The 19831-nt window shown below is 39.6% G+C and overlaps 1 protein-coding gene across 8 annotated transcripts in view; it reads right to left on the bottom strand.

The window, feature by feature from the left end:
* agtpbp1 (ATP/GTP binding carboxypeptidase 1) overlaps positions 1–19831 on the bottom strand; it is a 340116-nt gene that overhangs the window by 165378 nt on the left and 154907 nt on the right. For all 8 annotated transcript variants that reach the window (XM_043713129.1, XM_043713111.1, XM_043713092.1 and 5 more), the window contains 3 exons: positions 11843–11989; positions 3806–3937; positions 3261–3354 (listed from right to left, as the gene is read on the bottom strand). In XM_043713129.1, the coding sequence (XP_043569064.1) occupies positions 3261–3354; positions 3806–3937; positions 11843–11989 (373 nt within the window). The remainder of the gene's footprint in view (positions 1–3260; positions 3355–3805; positions 3938–11842; positions 11990–19831) is intronic.

The following is a 19831-nucleotide window of genomic DNA, read 5'->3' on the forward strand; positions in this document are numbered from 1 at the left end:
AAATGCGGATGCTGAAGATTTAAAACAAAACCAGTATTCTGAAGATGGGTCACTGGACTTGAAATGTTAACTCTGCTTTCTCTCCACAGATACTGCTAGACCTGCTGAGTTTCTCCAGCAATTTCTGTTTTTGACAAAGTAAATTATTTGACTGATGCCCCAGAATGCCAGAAAGAGAATCAGCTATGTTACCTCCAATATGACGAATTAACATCCTGTCAGAAGAATGAGCCACAGATGGGTAGTAAGGACAGTACCGGATAAAAAGAGAAAGTAGGATAAAGCAGGAGGAGGTCCGGACAACTCCAAAACAGTGCCACTTACCATCTTATTACCTAACATGGAACAATTAGGGAGGTGAGACACCATGATTTTATATTCAGAGGCAGGGCAATGAGGAGACCCATTAAGACTAATCGTAGAATTTAAGACAGTTTGTAAAGACAAACCAGATAGGCAACCTTGGCAATACGTCATGTGGATGTGTGAGAATCCTCTACTATGGAATATTCTCAACATTTTCGAGAGACACAGGCTCAAGTGAAAGCAAAAATCCAACACATATTGGAAAAATGCCTCATTCAACCCACTCAAGGCAGCTGGATTCCTCAGTACTGTTAATGCCTTACTGTCACGATTAAAGATTTGGTTGAACAAAAAAGGTTAATATAGCAACAAAGCCAAGTTCCAACGCAATTCCTCATTTAGAAGATTGTACTTACAGCATTGGCAGAGCCAGACTTCTAACCAAAGTAGACTTATTTTCAAAAGATACTGGCTGGTTCCTTAAACATCTGGGAATGACCTTTGTCAAACCAAACAATCTTTTCTGATGCCAAATAATATCGCTTGGGCTAAAAAAAATCTGCTTTCTAGAGATTAATGAAGTAACAGCATGTATTCCCAAGTTGAGTTTCCTCTGATAATGTGCTGTTATACAGTGGCATGTGGATGAATCACTTGGAACAATTAAAAGCTCTGTTTATAAAATTACAGTTAGCTGTTTCAGTAACAAACCTTACCAAAAATGAGTCTGCAGAAATACATGTAATTTCTCTAGACATATAGTAAGGCAAGGACAAGTGCAATCACGAAGAGCAAAAGTACAATCATTAGAGGAGTTCCCTGCCCAAGACTAAAAGGGAAGTTATAAGGTTTCTGGGGATATGCTGGCATAGTGCTAATGGCACTGGACTGGTAATCCTCAACCCACGCTAATGTTCCAGGAAAATGGATTTCAATCCCACAATGGCAGATGGTAAAATTTGATTTCAAGAAGAAAAACTGGAAATAAAAACTTAAAAACAGGTGGCTACTTCACAATGTTCATCATGGAGAGTAGTTGAATGGCACTTAAAAGATAAGTTCAGATGGTGAAGGAACCAACTAGAAAGCCATATACATCTGGCTGAGACAATTTCAAGCCACACACTATCCTGATTATTTCACTGTCACTGGGTCAAAATCCTGCAACTTCCTTTCTAACAGTGCTACATCAAGATGTCCCTTCATAACAAGGACTGCAGCGATTCAAGATGGTAACACACTACCACCTTCACCAGGGCAATTATGCATTAATGCTGGTCCAGCCAGTGAATCCCATGAATGGAGGAAAAGAAATATAACCATTCTATTGATGAATTTACCAGAAAAGAAAATCAGAGTGGTCCAGGGTGGAGAAAATAATCTTTTAAAAGCTTGAAAAAAATTTGATGTACATGCCCACAATAGATACAAGGATAAGTGTATATTGGTCATAACACCTAAGTCTTTATGGAAAAAAAAACTAAAAATCAGATTGCTAATCTATTTCAATGGAATTTACTACTTGTACTGTAATTTAAAATTTTTCCATTTTGCAGGGGAAGCATATTTAAATGCTGCTGTTTTGTCTATATTTTGATTTCCATACTTCAATCTGTTCATTAACCAGCTTTGCAACTTGGCTGAATAAATCTTCTTTTCTAAAAATCAATAAGCTTGCTGTTTATTAAAGATACCGAGTTAATTAATCTTCTTATTGTGAATGCAATATAGAGAAAGTATACATCTGGCCAGGTCATTAACTGGGCAAATCATTTAAATAAATGCTGTGACCAGTGCAGCAGTAGGAGTGGAGAGAAACAGTGCAATCCTCGAACCTCAGTTACAGAGTCAGAGATATACAACATAGCAACAGACCCTTCGGTCCAACTTGCCATGCCAATCAGATATTCTAAATACGTCTAGTCACATTTTCCAGCATTTGGTCCATATCCCTCTCAACCCTTCTCATTAACTTTAAAGGCATCTGTGGAAGTGTAAATGTTGCAATTCTACCACCCTCTGCAACTTCCTCTGGCAGTTCATTCCATATACGCACTACTCTCTGCATGAAAACGATTTCCCTTGGATCCCTTTTAAATCTTTCCCCTCACCTCAAACTTATGTTCTTTAGTTTTGGACTCCCCCACCCTGGGGAAAAGACCTTGTCTATTTACCCCATCCATGCCCCTCATGGTTTTATTCTATTATTGTTAAAAAGAGTGGTACATGAATTCAGTAGAGCACTGATTAATGCATCAGCTTAAATTCACTTTTGAGATGCAATGTTCTGCAGAAAACATCAGATTGCAGAATGAACCTAAATTATACCATTTATGACACCCATTTCAGCACATCAGTGAACCATTAACACACTTTCAGTTGTCAAATAGCCAATGAACATGCAGGCAAAATATCTTTCTGCCAAACAAATTCCGTAATAGTTGCATCAAATATCTAATGTCACAGAATAATGAAAGATGCATTTTTAAAATAGTTGCATTGAAGTATGGGCTACATGTGCAAATGGATTTAGGCAGTCCTTCTTGAACAGTAACTTAATTCCATATGTGTCAGAGAGCAGGGAACCCCTGGAGTGTTCAAGGAAAATTGCCTATGCTTTGGTATCTTCATATTTAATTTATTGTAACAACATTTTACTTTCTGAAACTGGTCACTAATTTTGAAGAATATATTTACTTGGATCCTAAATCTCTTTGCTTTTCTATATTGCTGGATTCTTGCAATTTTAAAAAGGCACCGATACATCTTTTTTTGGGCCTAAATTCAAAGATTAATACTTTTTCAATGCATCCCCAGCATGACAGAGAAAATCTTCATCTAAAATCAACAAAAGAGTGCTTTTAAAATCTATTAAAGAAAACAAAACAAATATGGCACATTAAACATTACTTCTTGATTTATTCATGCTTTCCATCGATTCTTATACTACTTACTTTATAAGACTTGTGTTCTTCCTGTTAAAAGGACCAATAATCTTGAACATAAGTTCCACAACACCATTTTTACCCAAGGACACAGCATTGACAGCTAAAAAAAATGTGGAAAATTAAATTGAACATAGTATAGCCATTAAAACCAAAATAAATTCTAGCGAATTTAAAAAATCAAATAAGTATGATTAACTTACAAGGCATTTTAATGGATTTTGGAATAAATATAAATAGTTTCTAATCAATTTTGACTGTACTACATTGAAGCTAAGATGCTTTCACATTTATGACTGCATTTAATCTGAGCCACGTCTGAATATAAATCGCAATGGGCAAATATTGTGATAGCCCATTACCTTATCCAATCCAATGAAATATACCAATTTTCAACATTTTTAGCAGATACTTATCCCCCTTTCCTTGATATGTCCATATCATTTTCGAAAGATATAGGTAATTTGTGGCATTCAGTCAGTCCATGAAAAGTTCAGAGACATGAATGTTGTTTGAATATGCAGCTACAACAATACTTTCCATACGTTACTTACAGTTACTGGAATAAACCCGCAGCAGTTGCAGACAAGGTAAAATCAGCTTGGAGTTTTGGAGGTTTTGTTTCACTAAACTTAGAGTTATGCCCAAAGCTCCATTAATCCTGGCTTTGACTCCAAACTTTTTGTCTATTCGAAGAAACAAAAAAAAACAATAGCATACCAAGGATTTAAGTAAATTTCACATCTCCTTTTAAAGATTAACAGAAAATAGGATTTCGAACTGATCTTTTAACTAAGTGCCAAGTAGTGCTGTGACATATTAATCATTCCAATGCATGAGACTTTCTTTGAATTAAGGTTTCAGATGTCAGAGAACAATATCATTTATTAGACTTTATAACCTGATACTTATAACAGGTAAGAATTACATGGAATAAAGTCCCTTACGTGATTACATAGAAGTTTCACCAGTCTATGCTGGCACTTACGCATCAATAAATCCTCAGCCATTTTTCCTCTAATTCTATCAGCGAAACTCTCTACTCACATCTCCCAATCTATCTAATTTGTCTTAAATTATCAATATTATTTGTCCCAGCAACTCTCTGATAATGAGTTTTATATTCTCACTGTTATCTGGGTTAAAAAATTCTTCTAAATTGTGCATCTGATTTCCTGTTGTATTACAGAGAGCTTCCAGTTTGCCCATGCTGTCCCTTAAGTAGAAGAAAACATGTTTAAAAGCCCAGGTTCTAATCATATTTGGAACTTCCAGTCCTCTCAGTCCTGGGTCTTGGATCACCATGGAAACAGAAATCCAGCACAGAAAAAAAAATTGTGCTAATGCTAAAGCAGGTTCCAGCCCCTACGCTGGACTATACTTGCTGCACCTGTTTCTGGAGTACTACTAGGAGACTTGGGACATGTAAAAGGATCAGGTGAAAAACATGTGAGAATGAAGGAGCCATGCCTTTTACCAAAAGGGCAACCATGAGTAACAACAGTTGTTATTTGTAAACGGATGCATAAAAACTGTAATGTATCATGTTTCATCAAAGCTAAGTAAATTCATAACTATCACTAGTGGCTTTGAAACATTACAGATACATTCATCAGGATTTGAAATTTCTTACAAATAGTACTCTGTGTAGCCAAGGTTCAATATACGTTTAACATAACTTCCTAAATTTTTATTTATGAAGGGATTAAACTAAACACTCATGTTTAATTCCCTTGTAGTCTATCTGGCTATATTTATTGATTTGTGACAAAAACAGAAATTACTGGAAAGGCTCAGCAACTACTGCATTGTCATCAAAAACCTATTTGGTTGACTAACGCTCTTCAAGAAAGGTAATTGGCTATTATCATCTGGTCTGGCCTTGGTCAGCCATGCCTCATAATACTCACATCTCTGAGTTAGAAGATTTTACATCCAAGTCCCATTCTAGACACTGCAGTACAAAAGATCTAGACTCACAGTCCTTTGGGTTAATTATTCAATCAGATCCCTTGTACTTTTTGAGGGTGGTCAAAGAGAATTTTCTTTGATCTAAAGTTTTTCTCCTCCCTTTTATTACTGTCCCAGGAAAATAGGTAGCTACATTTGAATGTGCAGGGGTAGTGGGTGGTCAACGGAGAGCAGGAAGTACAGGTTTTATAGTGAATGGAGGCCACACCTTGCCAGGACAGGAAAAGTTTGATTGACAAAATTTATATTTTCTTGTCCATTCTTGTATGATTTTATGTGTGTTCTTTTCTAAAGGAATTTATTCCCTTAGGTATACAGGTATCAGATTATTTGTGACAGTGCATACTGAAAAAAGATTGAATTATGGAAGCTTCATATAGTAGTGTACCTGCCAACCATCTTCAATAAGACAGAACAGAACCACATACAGAAAGAGAACAGTACTGCAAAACAAAATGACTAAGCTAACAAATAGCAGAGAAGACAACACGACAGACACCTGGGTTAGAAACATTTCCAACAGAAAGCTTACAGACACAGAAAAAGTTGTACTAGCCAAAGGAATCAACTACAACCACAGGGACGCAAAAACAACAGACTCCCAAGCTACACTGGAATATACGCTCAGAACTAATGGACTAATCGAAGAGACACAGCAAACAGTCAGACAAACTACTGTACCCTTTCTAACAAGGAAAAGACAAACAAACAACCTCAACACCAAAGAGAGAGAAGCCCTAAAAACACTCAAAAATGACAAGAACAAAATCATAGTACCAACAGACAAGGGCAGGATGCTAGTTATCATGGACAAACCGAATATATTCAGAAAGCAGGGAAACTACTTCAGATACTGACACCTACCTACAGAGGGAGTGTGACCTCACACCACAGCTAACCAACAGAATGAACAATACACTACGGAACATTCAAAAAAATAGACTAATAACCAGGATTGACTGATAAAAGGATGAAACCAGAAAGTAACAACACCCCAAGATTTTATGGATTACCCAAAGTACACAAACTAGACATACTTAGACCCTTTGTGGCACACCCAGAAATGCCATTGCAAAATAACTCCAATAAAAACTAAAAACATTTTATTAGGGGATCCAAACACTCCATACAATTATCACAAGAATTCCTAGACAACATCAAGAACATTATCATAGACAAGGATGAAGCAATGGTCTTATTTGATGCTATGGCACTGTTCACTTCAATTGACAAAACTCTAGCCAGAGAGACAATAGCCAACCTTCTGGACAAGCAGAACAGATAGCACGCCGGGGAACCTATCAACAAGGACTGCATACTCAAACTCGACTGTGCATGACGACCTGTGCATGACGACACACTTCACATTCAACAACTAAATATATGAATAGATCAATGGAACACCAATGGGCTCACCCATCTCTGGGCTCATAGCAGAAGCAGTAATGCAAAGATTGGAACAAACAGCCCTACCACAAATCCAGCCCAAATTCAGATATGTCAATGACACTTTTGTTATCATTAAGAGAACAGAAATCGAGAACACATACCTGATGATCAACACTGTTCTCATAGGGATTAGATTTATGAGAGAGAAGGAAACCAACAATCAACTCCCATTCCTGGATGTGATGGTACAAAGAACACAAAACTGAGTGTGCCACGAAAGTGTACAAAAAAGCCACATACACCGACCAGGTCCTGAATTACAACAGCAACTACCCAAACATACACAAGAGAAACTGCATTAGGACCCTGCTAAAAAGGGCTACAACACACTGCAGCACTCCCAACCTACAAAGGGAAGAAGACGACCTCTACGGAGTATTCGCCAAGAACAGATATCTCCGCAACATCATCCGCAGATGCCTAACAGACAAACAACGCGACTTGGACATGCCATGACCTAACTCACTAGCCACGCTACCTTACATAAAAACATCTTGGAACTGACAGCCAGAGTTCTCCGACCACTCGGCTTCATGACAACCAATGAACCGACAGCCACACTCAGACAACAACTCACCAGGAGAAAAAAACCTTATATCATCATGTGCAAGACTAACATAATTTACAGGATTCCATGCAAAGACTGCACAAAACACTATATAGGGCAAACAGGCAGATAATTAGCAGTCCGCATCCACAAACGCCAACTAGCCACTAAATGTCACGACCCGGCTGTCCCTAGTAGCCATACACACAGATGACGAGTGCCACAGAACGATCATATGACAAGCTAAATACAGGACAGCCAGAAGGTTTCTAGAAGCATGGCACTCAGCCACACACTCCATCATCAGCACATTGACCTAGACCAAATATACCGGCCAGTACAACGAACAACTGGAACCGGTAACCAGAAGCAGCAGAAATGGAACGAAATAAATTCCAGAAGACACAGCACAGCAGCACTTCACAGGAGGCTCCAAAGGACTGAAGATGTTACCTAGACGGGGGATGAAATGTCAGCAAATTAACTTCCAGCTTGGCGAACATACCCACAACCACAATAACTAGTACCTGTGCTACAAATCTTTACACAAACCTTGACCATCTTCAGCATAAACATAGCAAAAGTCACTGGATATCAGGAAGCAGTAAGAATCCTAACTAATCTTTCTTTGCTAATCAAGATATGATAAGGACAAATATAAATCCAATCAACCAAGATATAGAACATAATAAGGAGTGAACATAAGGCCTTCGAGTTCTTTTTTGTTCAACTACTAGTCACTTTCAAAAGCTAAGTCATATAAGGCCTGGCAATACATGTTAATTCAATTATGTCTTATTTGTTAATCTCCTTTAATCCTGCTATTTGCACACATAATTTATGATATCAATAAGCAGACCATATCATCCACTGACATCATGTATAAAGATGACATAATTGAAAGTGATTCAAATTGCAAAATCAATATTAAATTTTCTACGACATCATATTTCACTGAATTATTAAACTGTGCTATAGACATGCTGACCTGAATATAAGAACTTCAACATACGATTTGTATTTTAATGATTGTTTGCAAATTCTTCGGAAAATATGTTGAATAATTAGAACTGAAATGCATGATTAAAATTTTATCAGCTTCATGAAACAGGGAATACATTTTGTGATGGCCCATTAGAATTTCTATGATAAAATATTTTTTGTGAGATGGAGTCACTTTAAAAACAAGCGTTTGATTTCTGGGTACAGAAATGCTTTGCTCCAGTAAACAATCATGGAACCCGAATGCCTGGGAGATGACTATTAGAGGAAAAAAAACATTAAAAAGTCAACCACAGGGTGAAAGCAAAGTATTAATGGATGCTGGAAATCTGAAATAAAAAGCAAAGTGCTGGGGTAACTCAGCAGATCTGGCAGATCTCAAGAGAGAAAGTTTATATTTCAAGTCCAATGTGACTCTTCTTTGGTACTGAAGAAGATTCTTTCTTGTTAACTGACGAACTCTATTATCGGTGAATTAAATTTCTGTTATAGGAGCTAAGGAGAGAGAAAGAGTTTCAGAGATTCCACAGTTAAAAATTATCAGAATAAGGAGAGTTCCAATGAGCGGTTGCTACACTCACAATACCATAGACACCTATGTTGAACTGAAATAAAAACAGAAAGTGCTTGAGAAACTCTGAAGAAGTCACATTGTACTCAAAATATTTTTCTCTCCTCAGATGCTCCTGGACCAGACGAACCTTTCCAGCAAATTATGTTTCACTTTAGATTTCCAGTATCTGCAGTACTTAGCTTTTATGTTGAACAGAGAGTTGGCAACCTTAGGGCACGTGGAGAAGTGAAGGGATAACCTTGCAGGGCATAAACAGGTGACACAAGAAATCTTAGCCTGCATATAAATCACTGACACAGTACCGAAGCCAAGATTTATATCTACTACAGTTTGATAAGTGTTAAACATGGCCCTTCCATCAAAGGGATTCAATGATGGTTCTGATTGGGGATAGGAGTGGTCAGCTAAAATCCATCTTGTCTTTGCGGGTGGTCCCAGCCACTCTCTCCTCCCACATCCCAACATTGCTTACTCCTGGCCTAGACAGCTTTGTGATACCTTAACTCTTGCAACTGTTCTTCCTCCAGAAGCCATGGCCTCTTTTGTTTGGCACTGCTGAGCACAAGAACTGCTGGCCTCTGATTGATCGGCAGCACTCAGTGAGCAAAAGCTCTACCCTCAGTGTCTTGATTCCAAAGGAAGGCCTACCAGTGGCTTCACCATCGCCTGGCTGGTTTGTCATTCAGGCCTTTCCTTAAAGAGGCAAACAGATCCCCTACCAGTCCTCCAGCTGGCAGTTCCAGACATTATTTCAGATTTTATTAATATCAGGTTTCCACAAGTGTCAAGTATTTAGACAAAGATTTTACAATTTGGAGAGACTGTACTCAGTAGTCACAATCATTTGTGCTAAAGAGTCTTCCTTGCAATCTTCCTTTCTGCTAGCTTGCCATTTCAGAGTGCATTAAGAGTCAATTTAACTGCATGTCAGCTTGGCAGTATTATTAGAACTCAGTTCTCAGGAATGAAAAATTAAACTTGTGATGTTTGGAAGGAGTAGTGCTGCAAATGTGATGCTTCTCATTAAACTAAAGCCTGCCAGTTCAGCCTAGCATTATTCAAAAAGCAGAAGAGCTGCCTTTATGCCCTGGCCTCTGAAATGGATAAACTGGTCATTTGCTTATTGCTGTTTGTGCAATCATGCTATGAGCAAATTAGCTACTCCATTTGCTTATATACGAACAATGATTACTCATCAATACAACCAATTCATTCAACACTAAATCATGCTGAAAATGTGCAAAGTGCTAGATAAATACAATTACTTTCATTTCATGTAGCATTTTTTAAGATTTGTGCTGCTTTCACACTGAGTAGATTTGATAGATTCTTTTCCTGAAAAGACCTAGTAAATAAGTTGGCTTTTCCTGACAGTCAGGCAGCTTTCATGGTCATTCGTTCTGGTGCAAGCTCACAAAGAGGTTTATTTGGTACAGAATATTTGTATACAATTTAACAACTTGTTATGGTGTGAATTTCATCCATGACTTCCAAGTTACCACCATTCCTTTACCAAGAACACAGGGGTAAATGTTTATCTTAACCATTTGTTGTCCAGCTGAGCCTGATTACATTCTGTTAAAATCAATTGAATAAAATTGTTTATGGTTTTACTAGATTAATGGCTATTGGATGAAGACAAGATTTTATCCTGCAGCTACCAAACCAAATTGAAGAGAAGCCATGAAGGTTTGGCAATGATGTCAAATTAAATACAGCTACATGGCACAGTATGAACCAAATGGAACTAAAACCATAGGCAATTGTGGTTTGGAAAATATTTTCTGATGCGAAGGCATAGAGTCAGAGATATACAGCACGGAAATGAATGGCTGAGGGTCCTGTCATTGTATTCATTAGAGTTTAGAAGGTTGAGAGGAGATCTAATAGAAACTTAGAAGATAATGCATGGCTTAGAAAGGGTGGACGCTGGGGAGTTGTTTCCTTTAGGCAGGGAGACGAGGACCCGTGGGCACTGCCTTAGAATTAGAGGGGGTCAATCTAGAATACAAATGAGGAGAAATTTCTTCAGCCAGAGAGAGGTGGGCCTGTAGAGTTCATTGCCACGGAGCACAGTGGAGGCCAGGACATTAAATGTCTTCAAGGTGGAGATTGATAAATTCTTGATCTCACAAGAAATTAAGGGCTACAAGGAGAGTGCAGGTAAGTGGAGTTGAAATGCCCATCAGCCATGATTGAATGGCAGACTGGACTCGATGGGCCTCACTTCCACTCCTATGTCTTATGGAAATGGACCTTTTGATCCAACTTGTCCATGCCAATCAGAAATCCTAAATAAATCTAGCCACATTTGCGAGCATTTGGTCCATATTCCTTTAAATCCTTCCTATTCATAACTCATCCATATGCCTTTTAAATGTTGCAATTGTACAAGCCTCCACCACTTCCTCTGGCAGCTCATTCCATACATGCACTACCAACTACGTGAAGAAGTTGCCCCTTAGGTCCCTTTTAAATCTTTCCCCTCTCACCTTAAACCTATGCTGTTTAGTTTTGGACTCCCCCACCCCGGGGAAAAGACCTTGTCTATTTACCCCATCCATGCCCCTCATGGTTTTATTCTATTATTGTTAAACAGAGTGGTACATGAATTCAGCAGAGCTGATTAATGCATCAGCTTAATTTCACACTTCTGAGGTGCAATGTTCTGCAGAAAACATGACTTGGAACCAGTTCCCAGGTTTCAAATTACATCAGACTGCAGAATGAACCTAAATAATACCATCCATTTCAGCACATCAGTGAACCATTAACACACTTTCAGTTGTCTAACAACCAATGAACATGCAGCCAAAATATTATTCTGCCAAGCAAGTTCTGTAATAGTAGCATCAAATATCTAATGTCACAGTGAAATGTAAGGTGCGATTTTAAAATAGTGGCATATGGGTATTGTAAATGGATTTAGGCAGAACAATAACCTAATCCAGTATGTGTCAGAGAGCAGGGAACCCCTGGAGTGTTCATGGAAAATTACCTATGCTTGGGTATCTTCACATATAATTTAATGTAAAAAGAACAGATCACCTTTTGGTCCAATCTTCGCAAGAATAGAATGCAACTGTATCATAACTTCTTCATTTGGAGGAGAATCTTTACTGGCACTAAACAGCAACTGAAGTAGAATCTGGCTTCCTCCTTTGGAAACCAAAACACCACACCTGCGTCCTCCTCCTAGAAGAAAAATCAGAGTTTGTTTTCATTTTGTATAATTCAACATATTTGCAAATATACCACTGTGGCAATGTCTTTTTGTGTACCAAGTGAAACTGGTTCTTGAATCATTGGTCTAGATTGTTTAAAAATTCCTTTCCACAGAATGAAAATTGCCAATAATATTGCACAGAAATCACAAGAGGCCTAATATATCACTATAATATTTAAAATATGGAGTATTCTAGAAATAAGCATCTTGGAGGTTTAATTCTGATTTTTGTCACCAATAAGTTAAATGTTCATCAACAATACAACAATATTCACTTCAATTATCCAATTATCTAGCACTCCAGAACATTTACAATTTACAAATAGTAAACAGAATTTACATTTTGTGAAAGAAAACAGTGATCTAAATGAAATAAATTTTCTTAGAATAACACTCAAATGAGCAGTGTACTATAATGGAGCTTGAAACTGGAGATCAGCTCAAATCTGCCAAAAACATGGCAATGTTGTGTAATGCAGTCATATCTGTATAGTAGGGTCTTGGTAAACATGCAAAAATTGGGGCTTGTTATGAACTTGGATATCCAACTAACTGGAATAAGAAGTTACCTTGAGGTACTTATGCAACAGATATAAATAACTACAGCTTACACCTTGTGGGCTTCTTCTCTGTAAGGTAGGAACATAGGGCTGAATCTTACATTTTCCTGGCTAAGTCCAGATGTGTCAAGCCTTTTGAATGGATTTCCACAGTGTGGCCAAGCAAGACTATTTTGTTCTCACTTGTCTCACCAAATTCACCTCATTAATTTCCTACCTTGCCCCTATGTGTCTATCATAGCTAATTCTGGCCTCCTTTTGCCATGCACCACTCCCATAACAACTTGTCACTCAGAAAATATCCAAAACATTGGCATCCCCTGCATCCATGCCAACTTTGAAAGGCCATCATGCACCCGGACAAGCATTGACAATTCAGCATTGCCCTTCACTGGCAACATCAAAACACAGCAACCACAGCATATATCCAGCATGTTAACACTGTCTCGCATATATAACCCCATTCTTTCAATCCAGTTGCTGTTTGACCATTACACCACACATTTTCCATGTCCTAGTTACATTCCTCCAAACACTAAGTCAGCAATACCAGTTCCCCAAAACTCACTGGAGACCTGCATCTTCCCATTGTCCATCAGGGGAACATCACTCAAGGAAACAATCTGATAATTCCAAACATTAGCTTTTATGGATTTACATAAAAGCCAACACAAATAAACCTAGTAGAGGCTTCAGTACCCACAACAATGCAAACCAGATTTCAGCATCATGGCCAATTTTAGACTATTTTAGAGTCCATGATATCTGCTACATTTAGCTCTTATTCAAAAGAACTGAGTGACACAAGGTTCTGTCTGGCTTGGAGCATCTATTGCAGCTAAGCTCAATCATGAACAAGGAGAGTTTCCCACTGTCTTTGTCCTCCTCCTCAGGAGGGCTCTTATTGCTTAGTTTCTCATCATGAAGCATGCTGGCTCATTGCCTACTGCAATTACACAGCACACTAGGATGATGCACAACACTCTATCTAGACTCTACAGGGGACCCCTGGTCCAAGCAGCAGAACCGCAGCTTTAGCAGGCCTTTATGGCCTGTTTCCATACTGTAGAGATTCTCATCAGTCAGGGGAAACGTACAGTAATCGGGTAAGGGAATGGGTCTGGATGGGATACACTTCGGAGGGTCAGTGTGGACTTGTTGGCTTGTTTCTACACTGTAGGGATTCTCATCAGAATCACAGGATAAAATCCCTACAATGTGGAAACAGGCCACTTGGCCCAACAAGTCCACCCAGACCCATTCCCCTACCCCAATTACTTGACATTTTCCCTGAAAAATGCACCTAACCTACACATCCGGAATTTATGGGCAATTTAGTATGACCAATTCACCTCATCTGCACATCTTTGGACTGTGGGAGGAAAGCGAGACACCTGGAGGAAAGCCACGCAGACACGGGGAGAATGTGCAAACTCCACACAGACAGTCGCCCAAGGCTGGAATCAAACCTGGGTCCCTAGGGTTGTGATGCAACAGTGCTAATTATTAGGCCACCATGCCATCATCCTTTGATCCACCACAGCCCTGGATGAGGGGGGCAAGGGTACCATTCTATTTGTGTTCTGCATCAGTCAAGGGATATTCTATAGTACCATGGCACATGGTCACAGTGGGTAGCCCTCAACCCCCAGTAACCAGCCTTGTAAGGCACCTAAAATGCACCTAGTACATAAGAGTGCTCAAGATGTAGGAGTCTTTGCATCTGCCAGAGTTTTGGCACAGACCTCGAGGAAGTGGTTACATAGATCACCTGAACATCAATCAATTGGAATCCCTACCTGTTGATGAATTCTGAGTTTTGTGATATGGCCCTCTTGGTGTCATGTGGGCAGTCAAAGGCACCCTGCACCTAAAAGAACCCAGCTATGTTCCTGAATCCTACAGCCTGGGCTAAAGCACTGACCTTGTCCTGGAGGATCAAAATGAACTTGTGAGATCTTGAACAGATGGCCTTGGTCACTGGCTTGATGCATTTGTGGGTACATGACTGACAGATAGGATTACAGTGGTGCTGGTAAAGTAGGAATGGTGACGGGCTCCTGCCCAAAACATCAATTTTTCTGCTCCTTGGATGCTGCCTGACCTGCTGTGCTTTTCCAGCACCACTCTAATCTTGACTCTGATCTCCAGCATCTGCAGTCCTCACTTTCGCCTACATGACTGAGAGATCCTAAACAGGTCCCCATCATTCAACATGCGCACTAACTTGGTGAAGGTGCCACACCAGCTGAGTAACCAATTAATGTCTACAAAAAGGGAATGATACAGCCCTTCCTAACCCACACCAACAGCAACAAGTCAATTTTGCAATGCATTTGGTGTGGACCATCATTACACTTCCATGATAGATACTGAATAGATAGTGTGCAGTTCTAAAACAGCTTTCAAAGTTGCATAGATAATGGTTCACCTTTGGTCGAGACTGGGCTTTTTTAAAAAAAAAATCACTGCAGCTAACTTCAACATTGATGAGATACCCATGTTCAATTTGCAAGTACCAATGGCATGGTGCAAATCACCTTTTACATGCTCACTTGATCTGCAATCCAAATTGGCAAAGAAATGATTGCAAATTGAACACAGCTGTTTGCAAAGCCCAGTAGATACTTGAATTTGCCTCTTAAACGTCCTAGTGTTCAGCAAACAAGGATCCGACACTTTTATCCAGAAAACAGATGCTGACTCCATCCATCCTGGACTGTAGAGAACTGTAGTATTGATGTACCATTAGTGGCATTTTACATCTAGAGAATAGAAAGTACAGCACTGACTGCAGCCTACAGTGAATACCATCAGGATCAGGCTCAGTCTGGTTGCTCAGTAACACTCCAGAGCCTCTATGTCCCCTTTTACTACCCCTGACAGGCTACTTCTACCTATCCACACCTGCAGCTGATTTCCTCAGTCCTCTTAACAATTTGTCAAGTTTACCAATATCAGATACTAAATAAATATTTTGCATCTATCTGAACCAAGGAGGAAAATGCTGCTCAAGTCTTTGTAAAACAGGCGATGGTTCACCACATCTATAATTATCTTCCCTGCCTCCAGCATTCCACCTTAATAATGTCCACTCTGGCCACACTGGTATTCACCACCCCTAACACCAAGCCCTGCAGCCCACCATGTCCTCCACTGCCCCCATTCACATGGAAATTCCCCACATCACTGTTCCTATTCCCAACTGTTCAAATGCACTCCCCAGCCTTGACATTTTCCCTCTTCTGGCAGTGATCCCCCACTAATGCAACAGGTCCCACCCTGAACAATCGACAGATGGCTGCAAGGACTCATTTGCCTCCCAGACCTCTGATTAGCTTTGATGAACCACCCTTGTGACTGATCTACTTTAAGCGAAGTCAGCCATTCTAATTTGAAACTTTATTGCTGGAACAGCACAGTAGGTCAGGCAGCATCCAGGGAACAGGAGATTCGACGTTTCGGGCACAGGCCCTTCTTCAGGAAACCTGATTCCTGAAGAAGGGCCTGTGCCCGAAACGTCGAATCTCCTGTTCCCTGGATGCTGCCTGACCTGCTGTGCTGTTCCAGCAATAAAGTTTCAACTTTGATCTCCAGCATCTGCAGACCTCACTTTCTCCTCAGCCATTCTAATACCTCCTTTTCATTTTTTAACCCATTCAGTATCCGAACTAAACAAAATTTGAAACTGTTCTGAAGGGTCAATAAAACCCAATATGTTAACTCTGATTTCTCTCCACAATGCTGCCAGACACGCTGAGCTTCTCCAGCAATTTCAGTTTTTATTTGTTTCAAGTTGCAGCATACACAGTCCTTTGCTTTATTTCAGTATGTGAACTATCTCTTCTTTCACCACGACTTGATCAGCATCTTCTTCCTAACTTATTTTTTTCTAATTTTTTTAAATTACTTTTTTCCTCTGTTGTAACCAAGAATTGTACACAGATACTTGTTCCTAAGTTGGCGCCTTAAGAGGCAGCCATTGTAAAAGCTCTTCATTCTTCCATGGAGTACATGTGACAATAAAGGATATTCTATTCTATTCCTAGATCCATAGCATTTATTTTATATCTGATGTGGGTCAACTTGACAAATTGATGAAAGAAATCAGGCAATCCTGTTACAACCATTTATTTCATACGTACAGAGTAGAAGCCTTAACACGGCAAAGTGTAAAGCTCACTCTGATAGGTTACAAAACAGGGTAAAAACAATTACTGCAGATGCTGGTCAGGTCCACGCCCCCCTACAACCCACCCTCCCATCCTGGCACCTTCCCCTGCCACCGCAGGAATTGCAAAACCTGCACCCACCTCCTCCCTCACCTCCATCCAAGGCCCTCAAGGAGCCTTCCACATCCAAAGTTTTACCTGCACATCCACTAATATCATTTATTGTATCCGTTGCTCCCGAGGTGGTCTCCTTTACATTGGGGAGACTGGACGCCTCCTAGCAGAGCGCTTTAGGGAACATCTCCGGGACACCCGCACCAATCAACCACACCGCCCTGTGGCCCAACATTTCAACTCCCCCTCCCATTCTGCCAAGGATATGGAGGTCCTGGGCCTCCTTCACCGCCGCTCCCTCACCACCAGACGCCTGGCCACCCTTCAGGCTCTCTGCCTGTATTCCTGATGAAGGGCTTTTGCCCGAAACGTCGATTTTACTGCTCCTCGGATGCTGCCTGAACTGCTGTGCTTTTCCAGCACCACTCTAATCTAGGTTACAAAACATCTTCAGGCTTTAATAGAACAAACAACTGTGGATGCTGGAAATTTGACACAAAAACAGAAATTGCTGGGGAACTCAGCAGATTTAACAGCATCTGTGGAGAAAAAGAAGAGTCTGTTTTCTCCAGCAATTTGTCTTTGTTACCTTCAAGTTTTAAGCAGATTACAGCATGCATGTTATAATGCCCACAGTTCAATGTCCACGTTCTCACCTTATCTTTGTTTTACACAGACATTCATGGGTATTGTCTGATATGCAAATTCTTTCTTATTCTGTTCAGAATCACCATTCGATCACGGTGCTTCTCCTCCCTTTTGTGCTGTTACTTTCTCAGGGCTCACAGTTCAAATCAAAGTGATGAGATCATAGGGATCCTTTGACTGTTTCAATCCAAGATCATATTTTGCTTGGATCAACAAGGTTTACTGTCTGAATGTGAAGTATGTGTTGGTGATGACACAGTGGTAATGTTATCAGTAACCTAGAGGGTCAGGCTCATGTCCTTGGGACAGGGGCTCAGGGTGGAATTTGATCTCCGGTAGTGTGGCCGAGCAGTCGAGGGCGCTGGATTAAGGTTCAGTCTCTTTGGAGGTATTGGCTGAAATCACACTGTTACCAAATTGTTCTGATGAACAAGTGGCAACACTGATTTTGAGGGTTCTTGTGGTATAGTAGTAGTGTCCCTATCCCCATACCAGGAGGCCCAGGATAAAAGTCCAACCTGCTCCAGAGGTGTGTAACAGCATCTCTGAACAGGGTGAACTATATATAAAGCTTAAATATCTTCTTTATTTACTGCTCTATTTTACTGGTCACTTGGGTACCTAAGCAGCATCACTTTGGTTACCAGCATTATGGTACAACCTAGATCACATAGTTGTACCTTTGTTGGCTTGTCCTGAAAAGGACAATCTGGGACATGACCCTCTGGAGGATCATTGCATGCTACTAAAACTTAAGGCTCTGAAGGAACCTGAAAAATAAACATAGAAACCCAGACAAGCCTATTTAAATAATCATGTTTAAATCATTAGCACTAATCGACTCTAACCTGTAGACTGAAAATGCTTAATGAAAAATGCCTCTTGCCAATGAAAGAATTGAGGAGTCAAGTTGTGACCTTCTCAAAAACAACTGACATAACAGCATAAGTACTTAGCTCGATCATAAACCGGGAAGAGGATACCCCTTGTGCCATTGCTACAAGCAAAATTATGATGACATTTGGTTTCCAAAGAACCGACCAAATCAAGTTATACTCCTGAAGCACTTTTCACTACATCAGATTCATTTCCACATAAATGAGAGAGTGTAATAGTTGAACATTTCTGACCTAACAATAATCTTTAAGTTTTAGAAGAATAAATCTATAGAAAATTGTCAATTTTATCAAACCATGAAGAGTGTGATTAAATTAGGTGGACCAAGAACGGAACTAAAATCAGCATTACTTCATTTAGTTACTCCAATGTATAAAGGCAATATAATTGGTACCATATTAAAAACATTTCATTTATGCTGAAATGCTAACTGTCAATCAAAAAAAGTCAAAGCTTTTAAATATTCTTTGATATATCGCTATCAATTTTGATATATCAATCCAATTCAATGTGTCGATTATCCTACAACGCCAAGTAAAAAGGATTGATACTTCAGTAATCTTTCAATATACTTATATGTATGTTTTGTATATTCTACAGCCTCTGTTTTTGTTATTCTGTCATGTCGATTCTGAGATGTAAGCATGGTAAAAACTGTAGACAGTCAGTCATTTGTGCAATGCAAGCATCATCTATGGGGTGGCACGGTGGCTCAGTAGTTAGCACTGCTGCATCATAGCACCAGGGACCTGGGTTCAATTCCTGCCTCGGGCGGCTATCTGTGGGGAGTTTGCACATTCTCCCAGTGTCTGTGTGTTTTTCCACCGGATCCTCTGGTTTCCTCTCACAATCCAAAGATGTGCAGTTCAGGTGAATTGGCCATGCTAAATTGCCCATAGTGTTCAGGGATGTGTAGGTTACTTGTATTAGTCAGGGGTAAATGTAGAGTAATAGGGTAGGGGAATGGGTCTGGGTGGGTTACTCTTTTCGAGGGTTGGTGTGGACCTGTTGGGCCTGTTTCCACACTGTAAGGATTCTATGATTCTATGATGAAGCAATAGCCATTAAAGCAAAGAACTCACAACAATCAAAAAGCTCTTTCCAACCTTTTTTCAAACCATTTTGCTACCAAATGCAACAAAAAAAGTGCAAACTACACAACCAATTTAAATATCTATATCTTATGCACAAGTTTTAATTATTCAAGTTCTTCAAACGCATCAAAAATACAATTAACTACATTTGTTTGGCTGGCAGACATTGTACTTAACAATGTTGCTTGAAGTAATCATTAATGGAAAGATCCAGTGGTATCTTCCTCTGCAATTATTACAGTAATAGGAAAGAAGTACAGTTCACAAATGTTTGAAGATTTATTCTAGCAATTATTTTTAAATTTTCCTCCCTACCCTCCAAACTT

Source organism: Chiloscyllium plagiosum, chromosome 2 (assembly GCF_004010195.1).
Source record: "Chiloscyllium plagiosum isolate BGI_BamShark_2017 chromosome 2, ASM401019v2, whole genome shotgun sequence".
In the NCBI taxonomy this organism is placed as follows: domain Eukaryota; kingdom Metazoa; phylum Chordata; class Chondrichthyes; order Orectolobiformes; family Hemiscylliidae; genus Chiloscyllium; species Chiloscyllium plagiosum.